Below are 25,790 nucleotides of genomic sequence, written 5' to 3'. Positions count from 1 at the left end.
TTTTTTTTCTTCAATTTTGTTCGTACGATGACCTTTCTCTCCTATCATGGATCTTATTCTCAATTGTTTCACAATTTCACAATGTTATTGATAATTCATAAGATTATTATACTATTGTGGTTCTTGAATAATCATAATTTCATCTTGTTTCAAATATTCATGTCGAACATCTTAGTGTTGCTCTTAAAGAAGCACAATTTTCTTTTACATTTTTTTAATATGTTACTTGTTCCTAAAAAACATAATTTATAAGATTGAATATGTTGTTGCTCTTGAAGTAGCACAACTTATGTCAATATTCTAGAAGAATATTACATACTCTTAATAAATAAACTTTTATCAAATCTAATATTACATGTCATTATAATTTCAGGAAATATTTTTTTATCATATCAATATTTTTTTAATTGATATAATTATGCAATATTTCTTTTAATTGATATGTTAATTTAATCTTATTTCCTTCTTTAATTGATTAATTGATATGCCAATATTTCCTTCATTAATTCATACATTATTTTCTTCTTTAATTGATATATCACTATTTTAATATTATTGAAAAATATTAAACTATTGTTCCTGAAGTAGTAATAGCCTAAAATATGTCATTATTTTCAAATTATATTATATGACATTCCAATTTCAATATTCTTGAAGAATATTAAACTATTGCTCCTGAAATAGTAATAATCCAAAATATGTAATTATTTTCAAATTATATTATGCTCTTGAAATAGCACATATCTCCAAAAATATTTATTTTTTATATGTAATGTATAACCTAATGCTTATCCATGAAGGAAAGTAAATAACTTATGTCCTGTTGACATTAATTATTCGAATATTAATTGGATCTTATTTGCTCATTACAGAGTTATACAGATGGCAAATATCACCAAACTTGAGTTTAGTGCACTAGACATATCTGGCAATAACTACTTGTCATGGATTCTTGATATTGAAATTCATCTAATCTTAATGTATCCAGGGGATACCATAAAAGAAGGAAACAATCAATCCTAGTATGATCATGCAAAAGCACTCATTTTCCTTCGTCACCATCTTCATGATGGATTGAAGATTAAGTACTTCATTGTGAAAGATCCACAAGTCCTTTGAAAAAATTTAAAAGAAATATTTAACTATCAAAAGACTGTAGTCCTTCTTAGAACCCATAATGAATTGATGCATTTGCACATTCAGGACTTCAAAACTATGAGTGAGTACAATTCTGAATTGTTCATAATAAATTCTAAATTAACTATTTGTGGAGAAAAATTACTGATGAAGATATGTTGAAAAAGACTTTCTCCACCTTTCACATATTGAATGTGCAAATGCAGCAGTAATACCATGAGCATGGGTTTAAAAAATACCCAAAACTCGTTTCATGTCTGCTTGTAACTTAAAAAAATAATGAATTACTAATGAAAATTTATGTGTCATGTCCAACTAGTTCCATAGCATTGCCTGAAGTAAATGGTACTGCATTTCTTGAAGCAAATGCAACATCATACAATGGAAATGGACGTGGATACCGACGTGGAGATGAAAGAGCCCATGCACAAAATAATCAACAACAAGGCAAACAACTTTAAAAGGCACAACAAATGAAAACAACTCATCCAATAAGAAGCATGAAGAAAGTTGTTATAGATATGGAATGAAATGGCAATGGTCACGTACTTATCGTATAATAAAACATTTTATGGATCTCAACCAAAATTCAATTAAGGAAAAAGAAAAAGTGGAGATAAATTTACTTGATTGGGATGGTCCAGTTGATGCAACTCGATTGGGTGTATTTGATTTATTTGTTGGCCCAAATAACAATATTGATCATTTGATCGGGGATGGTGTGCTAGAAGATATTAACTAGTTTATGTTTAATGACTTCATATTTCTTGTTTATTCAGTAGTTTAATTTGAAAATTTTAATTTACTTGTTTCAACATTTCATATAGATAATTGAAGTATTTTTCAATATTAATGATTATGAATTTTAAATTTTAATATATTTATAGATTCATGATGAATTGTCGTGATATATGTCTAGCTGATAATGCAACTACTCATACTATTATTCGAAACAAAAAATATTTTTTGAAAGTAACATTAGCAGAATATAATGTTAATTCAATATCAGGTGCATCAAACATTATTGGAGGCTCCAGAAAAGCTTGTATTATTTTTTCAAATAATACAAAATTATATATAAATGATGCACTTTACTTTAGCAAATTCAGAAGAAATTTGCTTAGTTTTAAAAATATTCACTGCAATAGATACCACATTGAGACGATGTAATAAATGAATATTGAATATCTTTACATTAATTCTTTTGTAACTGGCTAGAAACTGATACAAGAAAATTTCTCAACATTTTCATCTGAAATGTATTACACATCATAAAAATAATTGAGTCAAATAATGTCACAAATCCGAAGTTTGTTGACTCAAAGAGCTTTTATGCTTTGGCATGATCGACTTAGACATCCAGGAACAATAATGATGTATCGAATAATTAAAAATTCACACGAACATTCTCTAAAAAACTAGAATATTCTTTTACCTAATGATGTTCCATGTACTGTTTGTTCATAGGGCAAGTTAGCCATTAGACATTCTACTACAAAGGTTAATATTGAATCTCCAACTTTCTTGAAAAGAATTCATGGAGATATATTTGGGCCGATACACCTACCATGTAGATCATTTCGTTACTTTATGGTTTTAATTGATACTTATAGCAGATGGTCTCATGTTTGCTTACTTTCAATGAGAAATGCAACATTTGATAGACTATTTACTAAAATAATAAAATTACGAGCTCAATTCCCTAATTTCTTAATCAAAACAATTCATCTTGATAATGCTGGTGAATTTAGATTCCAAACATTTAACGAGTATTGTACATCAATTGAGATTGAAGTTGAACATTCAGTTGCTTATGTCCATACACAAAATGATTTAGCATAGTCGTTTATTAAATGTCTTCAATTAATTGCTAGACCATTACTTATGAAATCAAAACTCTCAACGTCTATTTGGGGTCATGTCATATTACATGCTACGACATTGGTTTGTATAAGACCATCTGCTTATCATCAATACTCACATTTACAATTAGCATTTGGTTAAGAACCTAATATTTCTCATTTACAAGTTTTTGGTTATATGTTGTCCAAGTACCAATTTCACGCCCACAACATACCAAAATAGGTCCCCAACAAAGACTTGGAATTTATGTTGAATTTGATTCACTGTTTATTATTCGGTACCTTGAACCTTTAACAAGTGACTTATTTACTGCACATTTTGCAGATTGTCATTTTGATGAAATGACTTTACCAACTTTAGGAAGGACAAAACTATATCATGAAAAACATGGAATTTCTTGGAATTAGACAACTCTATCTCACTTTAATCCTCGTAGCAATCGATGTGAGCAAGAGGCTGAAAAATTTATTCACCTCCAAAGAGTTGCAAATCAACTCCTTGATACATTTGTTGATACTAAGAAAGTGACAAAGTCACACATACTAGCAGAAAATATTCCAGCAAAAATTGATATCCCTGTAGAACAATCTACTGTAGCAAATGAATCTAAAATATGCCAAAAGCATGGTTGACCAATTAGTGCAAAAGATTCTATACCTCGAAAGAGAAAGGTACAAGAGAAAAACAAAATAAAAATGTCAAAAGAAATGATAGAAAAAATTGATCAATCAAATGAAAATATTGTAGTTTTTGAAGAACTACTAGTGTCTGAAAGTAATGAGATTTTAATAAATTATTTGTTTTCTCACAAATTATGGGAACAAAATAATATTGTCACAGATAATTGACAATATTTTTGCCTTCAATATGGCTCTTGATGTCATGCAAAATGAGAATCGTGAACCACAGTCTGTTAAAGATTGTCATAATAGAAATGATTGGCCAAAATAGAAAGAAACCATACAAGCGGAATTCGTTTTCTCACAAATTAGGAAAACATAAAGTGTTTGGACCTGTAGTCCGAAGATTTGAAAATGTTATCCTTGTATGATACAAGTGGATCATTGTCAGAAAAATAAATGAAAACAATGAAATTACAAGATACAAAACTCGGCTCGTAGCCCAAGGCTTCTCACAAAGACCTGGGATATATTATGAGGAAATATATTCTCCCGTAATAGACACTATCACATTTAGATTTTTAATAAGTCTGGCTGTGTCACAAGGTTCGACATGGGCCTTATGGATGTAGTTATTGCTTACCTATATGGTTCACTTAATAGTGACAAATACATAAAAATCCCAAAAAGATTTAAAGTAATGGAAGCAAATAAACACATATTCCAAAAATATGTTTCCAATTAAATTACAAAGGTCATTATATAGATTAAAAAAATCCAGGCATATGTGGTATAATCGCCTTAGCAAATATTTGTTGAAAGAAGGCTATAAAAATAACGATGTTTGTCCTTGTATTTTTATAAAAAAAAAAACAAATATTGGATTTGCAATTGTAGCAGTTTATGTTGATTATTTAAATCTAATTGGAACTCTTGAAGAGCTCAACAAAACTTCAGATTATTTAAAAAATGAATTTGAGATGAAAGATTTGGAAAAAAATCAAATTATATCTTGGTTTGCAAATTGAACATTTTCTTGAAAGATTATTTGTTCATCAATTTTCATACACAGAAAAAGTTTTAAAACGCTTTAATATGGATAAAGCACATCCATTGGCATCACCTATGGTCGTTTGATCACTCGATATGAAAAAAGATCCATTTCGTCCATTTAAAAATGAGGAAGATCTTCTTAGTACTGAAATACCATATCTTAGTGCAATTGGAGTATTGACTTATCTAACAAATTGCACTCAACCAGACATAGCTTTTTTTATAAATCTCCTTGCAAGATATAGCTCTGCACCCACTAAAAGACATTGGAATGGTGTTAAGCAGATTCTTCGATATTTGAAAGGTATCAATAATATTTTATTCAAAAAATCTGAATCTTCTTTAGTGGGATATGTAGATGCAGGTTGTTTTTCGGATCTACATAAAGTTAAATTACAAACGAGTATGTATTTATGCGTGGAGGAACAACTATATCTTAAAGATCTATGAAGCAGACATTGACAGGAACATCTTCAAAACATTATGAAATTATTGCAATCCATGAAGCAAGTTGAGAATGGGTATGGTTGTGGAACATGACCCATCATATCCAAGCATCTTGTGGATTAGTTTAAACGAAAAACAACCCAACAATATTGTATGAAAATAATGCAGCTTGTATTACACAACTCAAAGGAGGCTATATCAAAGGGGATAAGACAAAACAAATTTCTCTAAAATTTTCTACACACATGAGCTTCAAAAGAATTACGACATCAATGTTCAACAAATTCACTCAAGTGACAGTATGGCTGATTTATTCACAAAAGCATTGCCCACATTTATATTGAAGAAATTGGTACATGAAATTGGGATGCGTCAACTCAAAGATCTTTAGTGATCAACATCAGGGGGAGTAGTTATACTCTTTTTCCTTTACTTAGGTTGAGTCCCACTAGGTTTTCTTGACAAGGTTTGAATGAGACAACACATTGACACTCTAAGTTAGTTTACAACTTATCTATACTATTTTTCGTAGTTTGGTAGTTTTTTTTTCCTTCATTTTTTTTTTTCGAAACAAGGTTTTTAATAATGCAATTGTTGTATAAAATAGTCATTCAAGGAGAGTGTTGTAAATTATTAATTAATGACTACTGTACCTTGCAACCCTAATTTCTCTTTATAAATATAGGGATGTGATTCTTAATAAAATACAAATTTTTTGAGGTAATATTATATTGATATTTTTTTAGTGATTTTTCTCTCTCTTTATACTGGTGTCACCGTTGACTTGTTGGAGTTGATTTCACTTTAATTTAGGTATGATTATATTCAACCATTTTATTTTTTATCTGTTTTATAATAATTATTTTATTCTTATTTTTTATTTTTATCCCCTCTCTCACTTCATCCTTTATTTTAAAATTACAAAAATACATTCCCTTATTTAAGAAAGAAAGTGAAAAATATATAAGAAAAAAAGTAAATATATTTTAAAAATATGTTTGAGAAATAGTATGTAAGCACCCCCGCCTGGATATCCCAACCACCCGGTCTATCCGAACGAAAGCGCTTACGTAGAGAAGAGAGAAACAAACATAAGACAATATACCCCGGCATGCATACATATAAAAATACAATAGCAGAAGCAAAACAATATACATGCACGCTTACAAGTACCCCACTGGAACAGCGATCACGGGGTACATAAAAATATATACAAACCCTGTGCCGATAAGTAGGAAAAACGAGGGACAACCCGGCACAGTCAAAAATAAGAGTCAGGACTCCTAACAAAACATCAGAGTAGACGGGGGCAGCAAACTATACATCCTACTGACACGGATGGCTATTAGGTGACGCGGTCCTCGCCCTCAACTTTAGCTTTACCCTTACCTGGAATGATGGAAAGCAAGGTGAGTCGCAAGACTCAGCAAGTTTATATGAAAAGGAAGACTGTAAACGAAACAGAAGAGGAGATCACCCCAAATATAAACCCACATGTACACACAAGTCATGTGACGCAACAACGCAACAGTGCCGCATAATAAAACATATACCGATCCTTGGGGCCCACATAAAACACCTAGCACCCAAGTCTCATACCAACCTGCCGCTGCCCTGAAAGGCAACATAAATCACCACAAACATGTGCGCACTGTTCCGGGTCGGTACTCCCGTCACCCGTATCCCTGCCGGTACTCCCGACAGCCGAGCCAAAGGCTCCCTCGGAACGGTACTCCCGTCCGAGAACTAATAACTACCAGTAACCATGCAATGCATATAAAATGCAAGGCGTAATGAGCATCAACGTGATACAAGGCGCCCATACATCCAGGCATCAGGCTATGCTCCTCCCACGTAGTAAATCACACGAGATGCATATGCCCGTGTTGGATGCAACCTGACCAATCTAAAATGTCTGTGATCAAGCATAACCAAATCATGATGATCCTATCATGCAGCCTGAACCCATGTACATACCAAATCATGCAACAAAAATAAAATAATCAGGCATGCTATAATCACATAACGGTAGAGTAGGTCAACAGTGCCTGACACCGGTCAACGGTCAGTGACCAGGAGAGACCATCTAACGGCCTAAAATAGACCGTATAATAGTTACACCGTCACCGTACAGCTAACTCTTGCCCCCACTGTCTAACCACTCTAGCCAATAAATAACCAAAAATCTAATAATAATACCCAACAGCTAAGAACCTAGCCTCGGGTGAGTACGACATCATTCCCATAAGATTGGGGGTGATACAAACCCCCGTTAGTAACCAACGATTAATGCCCTCGAAACCAAGTTAATAAATTAAATTATTAATCACACCGTTTAAATTTCATAATTTATTAACAGCCAAATCCAATGAAGGGAGGTCAAATAAATTGACATTGAAAGAATTGACAATGAGGGTATAAAGAACTTGCCTTTTCGGAGATAGCCTTAAGTTCAATTTGACCAAACGCGGTCAAAGTTATACAAACTGTAATATTTCAATTATTGACAAAATTAATAAAATTGGACTCCAAATAAAATTTCAACCGCAGAGATTATTAATTACTAGTTTAATTACATACTTGGATAATTAAATCAGGGATTAAACGGAGTTTAATCCGATTTTTGAAGCCCCAAAATTCTCAGATTTACGTCGCACGCACTGTTGTTTTTTTTCTGAAATTTTTGCTGCTGAATTCCACTCAAAACACGCCTGAAATCGAGCTAAATCTCGCGCAAAAAGGGAGTGGGGGGGGGGCGGGGCCACGTGGCAGCGCTGGAGCGGCTGCTGGGGAGGCCACCGCCTCCTTCGAAACGACGTCGTTTCGACGTCCTTGGGCTGATAACTCTCGCGCACTATCGCCCGCGGACTCGAAGCCGCGTCCACCGCCTGGCCGCTTCGCGTACGAACCACCCGCGCCCACGCTCGTATCTAACCTATATGTGTTTTAAGTTATATTTAATGTGACTTTTTTCCTCTTTCTCGATTCACGCCAGCACCCCACAACTTTCATTAATCACACAATCACCCCCTATAATAATTACAGAAATGCCCAAAACTTCTAAAAATCCCACAACTTGATTTATTTTTATTTTTTCCTTTTTCCAGAAATTCCTAAATAACAAAATTAATTATCTTAATTTCTTATTTTCTTAAAATCACATAATTTAATTTTATTTACTCACAACCAATTATTTTGATATTCCATTTAAATCAATTACCCCAAAATTAATTTAAATTACCATTAACGGGGCGTTACATAGTAAAGAAAAATTTAAATTAATTTACACAATAAGGATATTAATCATATTTTTGTCAAACATTATGATAACATTTGTATTTATCTTTAATTTTCAAGGACTCATAGAGTATTTTTTCTTAGATAAAATACGATATTTTTAAAATAATAAATTATGTTAATATTTTATATGTTATTCGAAGTTTAGTATTGAATGACTGGAAAGATTAGAGGGATTCAGTCATCTTATTTGAGGTGCACATGCGATAGTGGCAATAAGGTAATATAGACTAATTGTATATTTTAATTGAGAGTAGATAGGGAATTATCTTGATTTTAACTTCATTTGTAACTCAAGCGCTTAAGTCTATAAATAATAACTCTTGGGTACCTTGTTATTGATAATTCTCATTATTGTGTGCAATAGGCGTACTATGAGAGAAATTTAGAAAAAATATTATTGTAATCTCATGGTGAGAGTTCTCGTGTGTTAGTGAGAGAATGGATTGTGCAAGTGAAAAGTCTTGTACTGTTTTCATCAAGATTTTAGTGGATTGTTTTCTCTGATCGAGGCTGGATGTAGAACTATTTATGTAGTCTAAACCAAAATAAAAATTAGGTGTTTTTTTGTGTGATTTACATGTTCTTTCTTTAATATTTTTAATTATATTCTTATTATATTTCTGTAGTGAATTAAACTACTATGTGTAAGGATATTTTGAGTGTCTTTGGACTTGAATCGAGGAGTGCCAGTGCTCCCAACCTAACATCTAATTTAGAAATAATATTAGATTTAATTGGTGAAAGTAAAGCAAAGGAATTTTAGATAAAAAAAAAATAGTCCAAATTAAATGGGGTTAAGTGTAATTTACCATTTTACTCAGGACAAAGGACCTAAAAAGCCTGGCCTTGCACCGGCTACCTCAAGTAGTTATCACGTTAAAGACTGAAAACCACAGCATTTCCATCTTCTCTATTGGTGGAAGCAATGGACGTAGCCTTCGCTTCTCTGTTTCACCCTCCGGCGGGAGCGTCATGCCTGCAAGAGCCGGCAATCTTCGTCTCAACCCAACCTGCAGCCGGAAAACTTCTTGCCCGGAAAAGGTTTCCATGTCTGGCAGCCGTAGCTGCTCCTCCGACTCGGGTTCCTCCTCCTCAACCATTGCCTTCTATTAAGCCTCTGTTTGACAGCCAATTGACGATTTTCTTCGTCTCGAACTCGTCAGGACACCGAATTGGACGTGGAGAACAGAAAGCACCGGCTGCTCAACGCGATCCAGGATACGCAGCGGGGCCTCGTGACGACCGCCGATCAACGTTCTTCCATCGAGGAGGCCCTGGTCAGACTTAATCCACCGTTGTACACTTCTGGTCGTTGTTCATTCTTTATCTTGCTGTCTGTTCCGAAGAGTCTGCATTTGGGAATTTAATTTCCGAAATTGGCATTGATAGGTGAGCGTGGAGAATTGCGATGCAGGCGTGCCGATTGATTTGGGGAAGTTGGACGGGACATGGCGGTTGCAGTATACATCTGCTCCCGATGTCCTCGTTCTTCTAGAATCTTCCGCTAGGCTCCCCTTCTTACAGGTAGTGTAGCCACTTGCATCTTTTGTCTAAAAGCAATGATACCATGTGTTAGAAGAAACAAGGGATTCAAAACAATAGACTTTATATTGATTTGAATAATTGTGGGTTGTTGACTTGTTGTACAAAACTATTTATAGAGAGAACCTATGTAGGGATAATAAACCTCTACAAGAGATTAATATAATCAAGAGTGGAACTCAAAATATCCTAATTTCGACACTGTGATATGATTGCCTCTCCCTTCTTAATTAATTTCTATGAAAGCCTCATCCTCGTTGTGCATGAAACTTGTATCTGGAAGAGGGATTTTTTTCCTTGCAGCAGAAGTCCCAGGTCCAACTAGCACTAATTTATTGTCATTTTACGTTTTGGGTGTTGGGTTCATCGGCAGGTTGGCCAAATCTTTCAGAAATTTGAATGCAGGAATCAGTCTGACGGAGGTGTTGTCAGAAATGTCGTTCGTTGGAGCATTCCAGACTTGCTAGAGGTAAAATTATTCTTTGTTTTAATTAGCAGTAAAACTAGGATGATGATTTAAACGTTACTTTACATGGAGTTCACAAATACTTTCATATATTTTTCTAATCAAGGTTCATGAATCAGTTTCTTTTGTCCCCTAATCAAGACTCTATAACTGTTCCAGTATGTCTTATATGATGCCATTTATTGGGGTAAAATTATCTTCCTTTTATTTACTTCCTAACCATTTTCATGATTATGATCATTGTAGTTGTGACATTATCGAGAAATTATCTTCCTTTTTCTTCTCCAAGCGTAATCCAGTTTATCAATTTCCACTGTCTTTCCTTAGTGCAGCATCAAAAACTATTAGAGAGGTCGCACTTAGGACCAGCCCAACTCCATGAAATGGGGGTCTAGTAACACGGGAAGCCATTGCAGGATTGAACCAACCCCATATAGCTCCATACGACACTCCAAACTGCAACCCACAATGCTCTAGGAACAGGACAAAAAACAACATTGTAAAGATAACTCAAAAGGATCTGCACTAAAAGTAGGAGGCTTCTGCTTCCTTAAGAGGAATTTGTAACCAAAGTCACTATTGTGGGATAGCTTTAGCGACCATTATATTCAGATCTTTGATCTGGCATGAAACTTCAAAGTCCACAGCTTTTCAAACCAACTTGAGCCTGTTCATTGCAAATTTGAGAATTAGAATAACCATAACATGCTGCATTAGAGAAAAAGACAAGTATTCCCTATTGAAATTCACCGCCAAGTATCAGGCTGAGGGACTAGGAATTCAAATCTTCAAAATATGACAGACTCTGTATTGATGAAACAGGTGCCTCGTAATCATAGTTCTCCAAAAATAACAACGAATCAATAAGAGTAGACACAAAACAAATGCAGGCATCAAATTCCTATCAATGTGACCTTGTAATCTGAATCGCTCCATATTGGGTATTGATCCTTCTACCTTCATTTGACGTACCATTTCCTATCAGCCCAAGAATCTTGTAGTGACATTTCTGCATTCTGGGATTCTTTCCAAGATACAAACTTCTTCCTTTTGGAACTTCAAAGAAATGATAGGTCTTGCGTGCCATTAACTTTCTTATCAAGGTATAAGGGCTATCATCAACGTGTCAGCTTTGTTAAAAGGAACATACAGGTTAATTGGCCTAAAGTCAATGGTCTTACTAGATTGTGAGGCAACAGAACTAGTTAACTCTGATTTTTGTTGACGCTTGGGTAGAATTTTGAAAATGAGGGAACAAATTGAAGTAAAGAGAGAATTAAATGAATATAAATAGATTAGGTTGATGATGGCAAGTGATAGATTGTTTTGGTTTGAATGTAGTGAACTAGGTCCAGATAATGGTGAATAGAAGGTAGTCAATTGTGTAACACAGTGAAAACTGAAAATAAATAAAGGGGTGGGAACAGAGCTAGCAATTGCACTGCTAGGGAAAGATCTAGCCTCGGAGAGAGAAAAAGCAATTGAAAGTTGTCGGTTTGCTTAATGTGTGTACTCAATGCATCCCCGTTTCCATGGATAGACTTTAATTTGTCTTTAATTGTGAGTAAGTAGTGGATTGTCCTGACCATGGAGATATTGGTTCTTAAATTCCTGAGATATAGTGAAAGAAATATATATTAAATAGATGCAACATTTTTATATTTTTAAGAGGCTTTTCCCTGTGGGAAGTTTGTTTTTGGACTGTCCTTAATTGCTAGTCGTATTACTTATCGTCCATCTTCATACTTTTCCATCTGCCAAAAGATTCATGAGTTCTCTCTAGTAATGCCTTCCAACGTAGGGCAAGAAGATTGGTCTTAAATTTTCCATATTTTTCTTCAAGATTTTACCATACCTAGTTGGGACTAAGGCTTTGTTGTGTTGGTTCTGCAAGATTTAGAGAAACATAACTCTTTTCTTCCCATTTTCTTCTTATTCTAGCTCTTCTATCATAAGCAGCCGACATGCCTACTGCCTAGGTTATAATGCAGTCAATTCTGGGCTATTGTTTTGCAGGAGCAGGAAGGTGCCACTCTTCTTGTTTCAGCTAAGTTTTCAGTCGTCTCTCTCCGAAACATTTATCTTCAATTTGAAGATGTGAGTTTCTTTGCCTTCAATACCACATTACTTTCTACGGAGTTTGTTTAGAGCAAGTACAAGAAGTTGCCAAGGTTGCTGTAAGTGCTGGCAGGAGATTGCTAATGGCGGCCTGATTGATTAGTAGCCTGGTTGTAGTTAGTAATTATATTAAATTAAACATTTTTCTTAGCTATATAAGATTTATTATTGTCTTGCCATACAAAAAGATAAGAAAACAAAAATCACCAAAAAGAACAAAATGAAAATAGCTTAAGCTTAAACTTTACTTGAAATTGCATGTCCTATTTGGCAGGTAGCCATTCAGAACATAAACATTAGTGATAACATACAAGCTCTGATAGCTCCGGCCATTCTGCCACGCTCATTTTTGAGTTTACAGGTAAGCTTACATCCTCTTCTGACTCTATTATTGGTTGCTCATTTTTATTGCATCAAATTTCTCTTTTTGAAGGTCGTAATTTAATTTTATGTAACAATCTTCTTACTTTTTCTGTTTTCAAGATTCAAATCCCATCTCTGTCAATGAAAAATTCTAGAAAGTTTTGTCATGTAAAAGAAACAATTAACCAAAGTCAGTCATTTGCCATACAAATGCTGGATTGCAGATCTTGCAGTTCATCCGAACTTTTAAAGCTCAAGTTCCTCTGATAAATCCAAATCCAGGGAGGTATGATCATTGGATGTCACATTCACAAACATTACATCATCCAATCCTATGTTGCTCTTTCCTTGATTTCATTGATAACATTACTACTCAATAAATGAAGTGCAGGCGATCTGTGGGAGGACTATATTATCTTTCGTATCTGGATGGGAATATGCTTCTGGGGCGTGCAGGTGGAGGAGGAGTATTTGTGTTCACTAAAGCTCAACCTTTACTGTAAATCCAATGGAAACCGGGTCCAATGCCCCTTGTATCCTGAATTAATCTCTAGTGTAATGCAAATTTCATTAGAATTCATGATGAGACAATCTTAATGCTGCTGGCTACGAAAGAGGTAATATCCTGTAACACTAAAATGTTGAAGTACTACTTACAGGCCAAACTTACAAGAAGATTAGGTGTTAAAAATTTGTAATTTTGAAAAAAAAAAAAGATTTAAAAAATTGTAAGTTGTATTTGTATAAAGAGATTTCAAATAATATCCTTTAAAATTTATAATTTGAAACATTTGCATTTGAAATTCAAGTATTCAAATAATAAACTTAACAAATGAGAATTTCAAATTCAATCATTTTATGCTCAGGGTGAGAACCCCAGCCCACTTGGTTATTCCTTCTCTTTGGTTTTTGAGCTGCTGTCCCACAAAAATTAGATCTCGCCCTTTTTCTAAGTATCTTAAATTATTCTATTTTTTGGATTCAGATTTAAGATGAATTTAGACTCGAGTCCAATCAAATAACAAATGGCCCTATCCAAACACACTCTTAAAGTAATTTGATCACTTCAGGACCATGGAACTCACATTGTGCGGAAAAGAGCATCACAAACATTAAAATGAACCCAGAACGACCATAAATGTGAGAACAAACTGAGTCCATGAGGTCCAAGTAGAATCTAACTCTTCTCTTTCTAGGTACTCTTGGGTAAACCACCTTCACTGGAATAGACAACAATCTCGTGTAATCTGGCAGCTGATTAAACCGAGGAAAGAGAGAAGAATGAGGGTAAGAGAAAAATAAAATGGTAAGTTATAATAGAATAGTGATATGCAATGCAAAAAGGAAAATGCATTTTCCTCTGATTTCCCCATAAGAATCCACATAAAATAACGTTGACCATAAAAATCAATGCATGCTCAACTCCACCTCCAACCATAAACAACGCGAGAGAAAGTAAAGCAGGGTGACAAGCACTAAAAGCTAATAGTCAATCAAACTTGCAACTATAGTACATGGATTCTAGTCACTTTGTCATTCATCAGATCGTTATATACAACAGAACCATAAACAATAAAAATGGGACTTTTCACACAGAAATCTATCAAGAAAAGGTATGGATATATCAGATCAAAAGCAATTCTTTAATGAATCTCCAGCTCCTTGAAAGAAGCAACAAGAAAGAGCAAAATCCGCAACGAAGATACCAACAAGAGAGAGAACCACGGCTGATGTGGTCGATTCTCCAACACCTTTGGCACCTCCTATGGTTGTGACTCCCCATGCACAGCTCACAATAGATATGATCCCACCAAAAACCTGGGACTTGATCATTGCACTAATTATATCCCATGATCGAAGAGCTCTCAGGGCAGAATCCAATATAATGTTAATGCTAATACCATAAACACCATCAGCCAGGAGAGCACTGGATGCCAAACCTACTGTGAAACACATTAGAGTCAAAAAGGGCAAAGCAACACATGAAGCAATGACCCTAGGTGTCACCAGATAATCAACTGGGTCTGAGCCAAGAACTCTTAGTGTATCTGTTTGTTCAGAAACCTGCATAGTCCCCTAATTCAGCAGCAAAAGCACTCCCAACACGACCAGCAACTACAATTGATGTGACGACAGGACTTAGCTCCCTCGAAAAGGCTAGAGCTAACACCCCACCAACAGATCTGTTTAATCCTAACCTGGTGAACTCTCTTACAAACTGAATTGTGAAGGCCATGCCAACAAAGGCAGAGGTTAATAGGCAGACTCCAAGTGATCTTGGACCAACTCTCTCCAGCTGCTGAAGAGTGTTTCTCCAGTGGACTTTGCCCTTCAAAGTTCTGATAATTACCTGCCCTGCCAGAATGAAAACTGATAATCCCCTCCATAGGTAATTGGGAGGCGTCCATTTGCTTAGAAATGCCTCCGATTCATGATTCGGGGAATTGCTTGGGTTTGTATCTGTACTTACCTCAGTCACAGAGATACTTGGATGGCCATCATTTGTATTAGGATTCACAAACAATCTGGTTTTTCGAACAGGTAAAGGAAATCTATATGTGTGGCCTATTCCAGTGAATTTGAGTCCACTGACATGTTGGCTAGAATGCAAGACTCCTTTTTCAACCCTATTGCCCGATTTGTTAGGGCTTCTGCAATTTGGTTAGAACATTAAGTCCACAAACAGAGAATAGTAGTCAAATGTAGAGAGACAGAAAGTGAGATTGAGAGAGACCTGTTGTGAAAGTAGAAGATTGGACGAAGATGCGAAGCTGCTTGCATGCTAGATCTTGTGTGTCGTGCAATCTAACTTCAGTTTCTACCTGGAAAATGGATTTCAGAGATTGTACTGCAGCAGAAGTTATGTCAGAACTCCTAGAAAGTGAAGATCATGGTGAGTGCACAACAAAAAGTTCTCCCATAAAATCTGTTCGACATAACACATTGGGGCTGAGCAGCAATTGTGCTCTCATGAACGTGGAATCTGTCATAAAAAAAAGCCTAAACCACTTAAAACTATCAGAAAAAAAAAAAAAAAAAATTGCTTCATAATCAAAGGAAAAATTAGAATCTGTCAGTCAACATCAACTCTAAAAGATTAATTCACCAAAAAGAGAAGAAAGAAAAAGAAAAAGGCAGTTCAAGAATGGCCAATGTAACATTAGTCACTCTAGTTTTTAGGAAAGTAGATACCGGGTTGCTCAAAAAACAAGCCGTCCTATCTACATCTCTACAATTGATAATTAGTTGACATATGATTCTGAGATTCCATTTTGAGTAGTCAAGGGCCTTTTTTTCTTGTTATATGGAAATTAATGACTTCGTTGTACTAACAGCATTCAGAGGACTGCCCATACTGTTTGTATGAAGTTCTTTCACTTTTACCGACTGGAATCGTTTCCAAAGTGTCAATATCAACCCGAATAATCATTCATAGTTCCTAGTTCCATTGAAGGGTGCTGAAACATAATTGCCCAGTTCATAGAAATGGCACACGCAAAAATGGCGAATAAAGACACTTAAGCAAGATTCAGTATATCCCCAATGGCAGATTCAATCCAAAAATCATCGGGAATGTATAATTAGCAATCAAAAAGTAGTACCAGCTGGGCGGATCCAGGAATTTAGGTTGAGGGGGCTGAAATTTTAAAAACTTAATATAATAAAATTCTTATGTAACCAAAAAGTCAGTACAACAAATTTTCATTAAACTTGTGCTCAACGAGGTTTTGAAACAAAATATTCATCTAGATTGATGTAAATTTCAGGAGATAAAGTTGAAGGAATTGATGTAAATTCACTAGATTGATTTTGCACAGTATGAATTGAAGTACTTTCACTAGTATGATAAACTCTCTTTCTGAAAAAAAAAAATAACAATGTTTTTCCTTTCTTCGCATAAAATTGTTGTTACATTCTAAATTCTAAGATACACAAACAAAAAATAACACAATTCAATAATCGAACAATTAAAATATTTAACTCAAGATTTGAGGCAAATGCAAGGCCAATACAACAACTGTATTTCTAGAGTTCAAACAAGAGAAGGCAAAAGTATGGTCGATTCAAATATTCAATCACAGATTCACAATAACAAATTCCAGGCTTCCAGCCACGACAATTCCTAACTAAACGCAGTAGTCAAATAGGCAAGCAGACACAAAGAAAAATCACTTACTTAAAACTTGCTGAAAAAAGGCAGAGACTTCAACAATAATCAAGCATAAACAGGTAAAAAAAATATGGCCGAAAAACAGAAAAACTATCTAGATTTAGCTGTCAATCGAGAGAATCAAAGAAGAGAAAACATACCAGTAATACAGATCCGGGCTCGAATGAAGCAGATCTGGGACTGGAAGTTGGGGGAGGTAATACGAAAACCTAAATCAGAGGCAGCGAGCGAGAGCGAGGCCTACTCGCCGAGCGAGCGTGGGGGCGAGGGCGAACGAGAGCAAGAGAGAGGCAGTCAGGCAGAGAGCGAGAGGCGGCGAGGGCGAGCGAGAGGGGTCGACCGAGAGCAAGAGAGAGGCAGAGCGAGGGCGAGCGGACGAGCAAAAGAGAGGAGGCAAAGAGCGAGAGGCAGCGAGGGTGAGCGAGAGCGAGGTCGAGAGAGTGAGGAGCAGGGTTTGCAGGCAGTTGGGAAAATTGAGGTGGGCTGGGCTGAAAAATTATTGAGGTGGGCTGGACTCAATTTAAACTGGACTATTACTAAATAATTCAAAATTTTTCTTCATAAATTTAAATTTTGTTATAGATTGGGCTGAAATCCAGAACGGCTCACACTTAAAAAGAGATATGTGTATTGCTTTTTAAAAGTATAAAGATAGTCAATGTAATTTAAACAAATATAAAAAATAATATGTGAAATTTACACTTAATTTTATTATTTAAAAATTATATCATATTATCTCTTGTGTTTAGATTTACCTTATGCAGGATATTCTTAAAAATTTATAAATATACATGAATATATTAACAATTGTTTGATTGAAGAGAAGTTAGCTTATTGTTTAAACTGTGAGTGACACCAAAGTCATTAAACTCTCATTTTTGTTATTATGCAATCCCTCTTATAATTTTTAATTAAATTTTGTTAATTAAAACTGACACAATATATATTAATATAAACTCCAAAATCGCTTCGTGCAAAAATTAACACAGATTTCAAAATCAAATGACTATGAAGTTTATTATACTATAATAGTTTTCGTTAATAAAATTTGATCAGAAATAAAAAATTAATTAAATTTTAGTAATCATGATAATAAAAGTTAAAGTATGATAACTAATTTATTACAAAGTATAATATTTAGGGAATAATAATGTAATTTGAAAATTGTACTATCCATAAGAAATAAAGTGAGGAATATATAGAGAGAGAGATTACTTTATGTAGGGAGAGAACATTAAAATGGTGAGATAAATTGGTGGGATACTGTAGTTTGGATAATTCATTAATAATTTTGGTGACGTTATTGGTTTTTGCTAAAAACTCAAAATGCCAGGGGATAATGTGAAATTTTTTAGAAAATAAAGATATGTAGTATAATTTATGAAAGATTAAGAGTGTTATATGTTTTTATACCAAATTGTAGAGAGAACAAGTATTTGACTGTCAACAATATGATAAATTACATTTTACACTCATTAAAGTTTTACAAAAAGATATAAATACCTTAACTTATAAAAAATGACAATAACCTCATTTGTTAGCCTACTATTGAGTGGGAGAGTAAGAGACTTAGAGGATGTATGGCTTATCACTTTTTAATATAGATTTTAAGACTCTATATTTAAAAATTATGTAAAGGGTAGAAGTTGATTAGCGTTTAAGTTAATAATGTGTTTAAATAAATATGGTTTAAATTGTCATTTATATAATTATATGTTTGGTTTGAAAAAATTGATAAATTATTAGAATTTAACAAAAATACTAAAATTGACATATTACTAAATAATATAAATAAATTTTATAAAAATTATAATTTTTAATAAAAATAAATTATAAATTAATATTCAACTGATAAAATTTTGACTATTATATGTTAATAAATTATATATAATTATTAAAAAATATATTAATATAATATTTTATGTTTAAATTTAGATTTAATTCATAAAAATATTAAATATATACATTGAGACATTATAAAAGATTATTTATTTTATATTTTATCAATACATATAAAATATTAATAGTTAAATAAATTATTTGAAGACCTAAATTTAACCTTTTAAATAAAATTTGTATTCACATATTAAATTTTATATTTAAGTTATACATTTGAGTATATTATATTTAAAAGACGTCTTTCATATTTCATTTAATAAATTTTAGATATTTACATTTTTTTTCATCCCAGAATTTGATAATTACAAAATTAGAGTAAATTTAATAACGCACGATAATTGAATAAAAGTTAATGTTCTCATACATATACAAAAAATTTTAGTAGTTCAAAATTTAAAAATTAGATGATTGTCAAATATTTAGGGCTATAGTATCACGTACTGTCATTAAAAAATTATCACCTTGGCCTATTTCATTGTTAAACTAATTTTTAAATGGCATGACATATTGTGTATTGAGAAAATAGTTTTCATTTTTAGTTGTAATGAATGCATTATTTTGTATCCATTTCTTCCTAATATAAGTATTATTAGCTATTGTGCCTAGAATTGTATCTTGTTGGGTGTCAATACAGTATTTAGATATATCTCCCAAAATTTTAAATATAGTATTCCACGCTCCAAAAATATACTTAACAATCGTTGTGTATGAAGAATACAAGTAATTAAATAATTCTTTATATCTTTTTGGAGTCGTAATTATAATGTTTTTGTAAGTTTAAAATCTTCAATGTGTCATCTTATATTATCACTCTTGTATGGCTCCATGTATCCCGTCACATGAGAATATCATGCATTTACTAGATAGTATTTCATTTTTATTGGATGAGAAAAATTCAAATTCGATCTACAAAATATCTCATCAAATATTCTGATATCATGAGCTAATTTCTTTCACCAGAACCATAAAAATGCAAAATACATGTTGAAATTCACAATTATAAGGATATTTTGATTCACATAAAATGTAAGAAGTTGCATAGAACCAATATTGATTTCTATCATAACCTATAAAATATATAACAAATTATGTAAATACAAATAATCTGTTTACATATATATATATATATATCAATGGAGGAACGCAATCTATCTACAGAAAAAATGCAAAGAATCTGGGAAACAATGTATTTATAGAAAAATGCAAGATAATAATGCAGAAGAGGAAAGAGAAGAACGCAACAGAACAGAGAAGAGAAGAATGCAATAAAGTAGAAAAAGCGCAAGAGAGCAGAGAACACCTGGAGAAGGCGGCAAGAGAATAGCACCTGAGAAGAACTGAAGAGAAGCCTAGCAGCATCGGGAGAACAATAGAAGATAAGAGAAGAGAGCAGAGAAAACTGACAGATTTGAGAGCAAAAAGGGTGAAATATACAAAATTCTAAAACACTTGTTTAACTCTATTTTTTATTTTTCTTTTTATAAGATAATAAAACTTCATTGACGGTTAGATCGATAGAAATCTAATTTTTACTGAATTTTTTTTATCTATTCACCATAAAAGGATATTTTAAATATTTATAAAAATTTAATAACTATTTTTTCATAAAAAAATTGATAAACTCGAAGAGAAAATCTTATTATTTTTAGAAAAATGTTATTGGTATACCTTTGTATACATCTTGGACTACATAAAGGTTCACCAATGACAAAAAAATCCCTTATGAGGCGCATAGAGGCACGTGATATTTTAGTCATAATACCTTCTTATGTAACTTAAAATGTACAAAAAGATTGTATATCTAGCATGATTCTTATTTTTATAAGTGAAGAGTGATCAAGTGTCTTTTGTTTTTTTTTTTTTTGGTAAATTTTATAAAAATAATGATAAGAATAATATTATTGGTATATCTTTATGTACACTTTGAGTTACACAAAAATATACTAATGATAAAAATATTTTTCATAAGACATGTGAGATGTATGAAAAATTATATGATATTTTGATCATAATATTTTTTATATAATTTAAGATATGTAAAAATAACGTACATGTAACATAATTTGAATGATAAATGGGCAGTGAGGGCTGGGGCATGATTTGAATGATAAATGGGCAGTGAGGGCTGGGGCAATAATTGAAGCTGCTCACGCCGTTACGCTTCACAACTTGCCACGTATTAATTGAGATCGCTCTCGTCGGGGTTCGGTCACGAGCATCCGGACGATCTCTGACACCACGTGGCCCAAAATTCTTTGCTTCTAAACGTTATTGTTTCTAAACGTTATCGTCTTCTTCACTCTCTACCAAGCAAGCATTTTGCAAGACGTCTAATAACGGAGCCGATCCGATCTTCTCTTTGCCATATGCTGAATTATTATTAGTTCGCATACTCATCATCTCTCTGCAATATTGGGTGGGTCTCTGTACATGTTTGGCGGTGTAATTCACATCAATGGATACTCTGCGTGTTGTGTACTGCTGCTGCTCTTCTACCACGGCGATGACTCTCAATAAAAGCCAAAGTGCTCTCGCTCTGTTCAAGCCCAGGCTTCTTTTGCCTAATCGAAACCCAAGGTTTGTGAGTCGATACACTGGGCACTCCTCTCCAGTCCGTTGCGGCGTTTCCACCACCGAGGCAAGGTAATTAATTCCTTCTCTTTTGAATTGGGTCCCCTTCGTAGTTTCTCAGAATGGTCAGTCTTTTGTTTCTCGATGATTTGGGTACTGTTGAAGTCGGGCAGGGGACAATTCACAAGAAATGAGAGTTTGAATTTCCCTCCCTCCCTCCCTCCCTCTCTCTATCTCTCTCTCAATATATATATATATATATATTTGTTTTAGAAGTAGACTAATTCGTCTCAATCAACAAAAGGTTTGTTCTGCCCGTTCCCATAAGTTTTTCCCCCACTTGCTTCTTGAATCATGATGGTTTATTTTCCGAGATGCTAATCTCTGATCTTTTATTCTCATTTTGGATACGGCTTAGTTCCAAGACGGAGTCTAGTTTATTGCTACGGTGAACAAAAAAATTAAGCTGACATTCTATCGATTTTGCATTAGATTTTTTCAGTTAAGCCCTTGCCAAAGGATAATTGTATATTGTATAAATCGTGAATGGTTACAGTACTGACACGAACTCTTTCCTTTAACCTCCTGCTGTAAGTATGGATTTCTGTTTACTAGTTGCAAAAATGGTTTGGTGGTGAAAAATGAGTACAGAAACAAAATGATACAGATACTGCCACCCTTGTGTTTAGAGAGAGAAGAAGTCAACTACTAAATCCAAAACATGGTATTACTTGGCAAAAAGAATCCAAAACATTGTATTATATTTCTCTTACATTAAATTTGGAAAATGGGTTTACAAAATTGGTTTTATGGCAGAGAGGAAGAGAAGAAGGGGAAGAAGAAAATGCGATTAAAGTCAATCCGGGGCAAAGTAAGGTTAATTGTACACCTGAATCACCAAGTCCAATTTGGTGAGCATGTTGTGATTATGGGGTCAACAAAGGAGCTAGGGCTGTGGAGAAAGCCAGTTGGAATGAATTGGACAGAGGATGGATGGGTTTGTGAAATGGACCTAAAAGGGGGTGACTCCATTGAGTACAAATTTGTGATTGTGAATAAGGAGAAGAGTGTGTTTTGGGAAAGTGGCGATAACCGTATCTTGAAGCTTCCAGAAGGAGGCAGTTTTAAGATCATTTGCCACTGGAACTTAACTGGCAAGGCTGTGGATCTATTGCCTTTGGATTTGGAACAGAGCCTGGAGGGAGGGGAAGGCATGGGTGATAATGGGTCTGCACCTGTTGATGGTGCTACTCTTGCAGAGGTTGCTGCAAGTCCTTTTGTGGAGCAGTGGCAAGGTAAGGATGTGTCTTTTATGCGATCCAATGAGCATCACAGCAGAGAAGCAGAGAGAAGGTGGGATACATCAGGTCTTGAAGGGCGGGCCCTTGAGTTAGTCGAAGGGGATCGCAATGCCAGGAATTGGTGGAGAAAGGTACTACTACTGGCTTGCCACTTATAATTTCTAAATTTTGTAGGAGCCCTTCAAGGGATAACGTATATTAAAAACTGGTCAGGATTAACATCATGATGTCTCTAGTTGTTTACACTATTTAATTCCTTCATTTGTATTATTTGGAGTTCCACCATTCTACATGCTTGCTTCTCTGTTTTTTTTTCTTGTTATAGTCTTCACATACCTACTTTTTAGGTCAGAAGTAGTGATTGTTTTTTTTTTTTTGGTGTTATCTGTCCATTCCTTTTCTGTTGTTGAATAATTATGATATGACTTCCAATAAGTAAAATTAAGTCATTAATGTCTTTATTGTTGTTTCAAAAGAAATCGTTTATTAATGCAAGTGAATGTGAATGTTTTGATCAGTTAGCATACACTAATCACAAGGGCATGTTTTGACTTATTGAGTATTGCCCTTGTACTTAGTTCAAAATTGTTGAAATACCGAGAACAAAGAAGAAATTGATAGTGTTGGAAAAATTAAAATCAAATCTTAATAATCTCTCTCATGGTTGAGAATTAAATGATAAGGTTGTTTGGGAGATAAGAGAGGACTACAAAGATCAAAGTGATAAGGTTTCGAGATTAAAGGATGAGGCAGTTTACAAGAGATAATTCCAGCAAATTTAAAGTTCAGTTGATGAACTTTATCTTCTAAGCCTAATTCAAATTTATTCTTGTTTTTAAGGAGATGTTGTAGAAGATTTCTTATATATATATTATATATATATATATATTCCATACATGAATACAATAAGAGATTGAATAAGCTTTCCCCTTAATGGAGTAATCTTTCCAATTACTCGAGTAAGGTTTCCCAGTTACTCAAGCAAGTTTTATCATCGTTCAGTTTATTACATTCTTGTTAAAAAATAACTACATGTCGTAGCCCTATATCTAATATATGTTAGATGCCATTACTTTAATTGTTACTCCCCCTTCTATAGGTGGTGTAACTGGCCATGAACGCTAAGCTAGGACTTAAGATTCACAAAGCCTAAACATTCATCAAATTTATTACCAATAGAAATAGCCAATGTTTACAAATACCTAAACAAACAATATTCCACAAGAAAACCCTAATGTTCACATTATGAAAATAACCAAACTTAACTACTTTAATTGAGTCCACTTCAATCCTTTCGCCCAAGTCCACATCTAGACCAATCATTCCTACTCACTTGAAAAGGGTTGGGGGGGTGGGGGGGGGGGTGACCATAAAGCCCAATGGAGTCTATCCCTCATAATAGATCATTAACAAAATAAAGAATTTCATATGTCTATGATAAAACAAAGTTCAAAGGTTCACCAATATTCCTACTCACTTGAAAAGGGTTGGGGGGGGGGGGGGGGGGGGGGGGTGACCATAAAGCCCAATGGAGTCTATCCCTCATAATAGATCATTAACAAAATAAAGAATTTCATATGTCTATGATAAAACAAAGTTCAAAGGTTCACCAATATTCCCTCCCCATGCAACAAGTATCATCAATACAATTATATCATATCAAATCACATAGTGTAGCTACAATTTTCCACAATATATAAAACATCAATTAACCAAGGGAACCACAATATCATTCCATAACATTCAAAGCTCATTAAATATCTCAATGGGCAGTATAGCCCTGGATTCAATCAATGTACAAGGGGATCCAGTAACTTATCTGTGATCCACCCCAAGTACTCAATAGAGTGTGACAATATAATCACTTCATCTCATCCTATTGATAAACTAAAATGACACTGTATAAATAGCCAAATTTTAGTTGCCAGAGTAACCCTTGGACTTCTCCCAATGGTTCCATAACAGTTTTAAAACAACAAGCTAACACCATCAATATTCTTTTCAAAATGATTTGATATATCACCGTTCTCAATTTATTTTCAAATCAACAATTCAAGAATATATATCACATAACAAAGTTGAGAACATTCATCGTATCAAAATAATTTTCAACATGAATGGGATTTATTTTCAAAGCATACCAGTGCAAGAATCACCACTCACCTGATTTTTGGTAAGGAAATAATTCTCGAATTATCTACAATTACATAATAATTTCAAATAATAATTTCATGTCATTTAAAATCTCCGTAAGTATGATCCAGGGCAGGGGTGGAGCCAGGATTTTGATTAAGTAGGGGCGAACTTAAATACAAAAAATATAATTTCAAAAATAAGACAATAATGATAATATTAAAATGCAATTTTTTTTTACAATTGTTCCCTACGACTTTTTATACTTTGATAAAGTCGTATAATGATCTTATTATCAATTTTATTAAATATATCATTTTCAACATACATAACTAAGCTATCATTCATCCATTGGTTTTTAATCCTATTACGTAATTGATTCTTCACAATATTCATTGCAGAAAATATTCTTTCAACTGTAATAGTAGCAACCGAAAGAAAGAAAATCAGGTGGGTATTGGGAAAGAAAGCAAGAAATGGGATAAATTTAGAAATGAAATGGATTAGGACTTAGGAATTAGTGGATTTGGGCCATTTGACCTATTTAGGCTAAGTTTTAATACAATAATTTTGAATTGATTTTGAGAGTTGGACTTGATTAAAAATAATATAAAATAAAAAAAATTTAAGATTTGGCCCAGTGGGAGGAACTGCCCCCACTGGGCCTCACTTGGCTCTGCCACTGATCCAGGGGTCTTTCTATGATTTTTGGAAGATCTAGGACGTTCCTGAAATTTCTGTAACTTAAGGGTCTTGCTGTAATATTTCTGTAACTACTACTGGCTGTAAATTCTGTAATTGTAGGG

The 25,790-nt window shown here is 33.9% G+C and overlaps 3 protein-coding genes across 6 annotated transcripts in view; 2 read left to right on the top strand and 1 right to left on the bottom strand.

Moving 5' to 3' along the window:
* Nucleotides 1–9,278: 9,278 nt before the first annotated feature.
* On the top strand, nt 9,279–13,489 carry LOC127800133 (probable plastid-lipid-associated protein 10, chloroplastic). Of its 2 annotated transcripts, none has more exons than XM_052334575.1 (8): nt 9,279–9,501; nt 9,584–9,697; nt 9,810–9,944; nt 10,336–10,431; nt 12,445–12,525; nt 12,821–12,907; nt 13,030–13,195; nt 13,301–13,489. In XM_052334575.1, exons 1-7 carry the CDS (start codon nt 9,346–9,348, stop codon nt 13,174–13,176), a joined length of 816 nt encoding a protein of 271 aa, XP_052190535.1. In that variant the 5' UTR covers nt 9,279–9,345; the 3' UTR covers nt 13,177–13,195; nt 13,301–13,489. The 2 variants fall into 2 exon arrangements, with proteins under 2 accessions (XP_052190535.1, XP_052190534.1); XM_052334574.1 differs by having other exon boundaries at nt 9,280–9,501; nt 13,134–13,195.
* An 871-nt stretch (nt 13,490–14,360) lies between these two features.
* LOC127800132 (protein TRIGALACTOSYLDIACYLGLYCEROL 1, chloroplastic) lies at nt 14,361–17,555 on the bottom strand. The gene is given in 4 exon segments (XM_052334573.1): nt 14,361–14,985; nt 14,987–15,560; nt 15,644–15,892; nt 17,221–17,555. Coding segments are annotated over 3 exon segments (1,068 nt in total). The 5' UTR covers nt 15,691–15,892; nt 17,221–17,555; the 3' UTR covers nt 14,361–14,538.
* Nucleotides 17,556–21,205: 3,650 nt separating this feature from the next.
* The window catches only part of LOC127799279 (phosphoglucan, water dikinase, chloroplastic), a 33,334-nt gene continuing 28,749 nt past the window's right edge, over nt 21,206–25,790 (top strand). The window contains exons 1-2 of one of the 3 annotated variants that reach the window (XM_052333190.1): nt 21,206–21,622; nt 22,367–22,982. In XM_052333190.1, the coding sequence (XP_052189150.1) occupies nt 21,435–21,622; nt 22,367–22,982 (804 nt within the window). In that variant the 5' untranslated portion in view covers nt 21,206–21,434. The remainder of the gene's footprint in view (nt 21,623–22,366; nt 22,983–25,790) is intronic. The other 2 variants (XM_052333188.1, XM_052333189.1) reach the window with 2 other exon arrangements.

This window comes from Diospyros lotus, chromosome 4, assembly GCF_014633365.1.
Source record: "Diospyros lotus cultivar Yz01 chromosome 4, ASM1463336v1, whole genome shotgun sequence".
Taxonomy (NCBI): domain Eukaryota; kingdom Viridiplantae; phylum Streptophyta; class Magnoliopsida; order Ericales; family Ebenaceae; genus Diospyros; species Diospyros lotus.
Note: the sequence above shows the minus strand (reverse complement) of the source record. Positions and strands in the feature narration are given on the sequence as shown.

What these genes read in the sequence shown, in the direction of transcription:
- LOC127800133 (XM_052334574.1), top strand. Translation starts at nt 9,346, where the DNA reads ATGGACGTAGCCTTCGCTTCTCTGTTTCACCCTCCGGCGGGAGCGTCA. An exon ending in CTTCCATCGAGGAGGCCCTG is followed by an intron (nt 9,698 to 9,809) that starts GTCAGACTTAAT and finishes TGGCATTGATAG; the next exon opens with GTGAGCGTGGAGAATTGCGA. An exon ending in ATAAATCCAAATCCAGGGAG is followed by an intron (nt 13,196 to 13,300) that starts GTATGATCATTG and finishes AATGAAGTGCAG; the next exon opens with GCGATCTGTGGGAGGACTAT.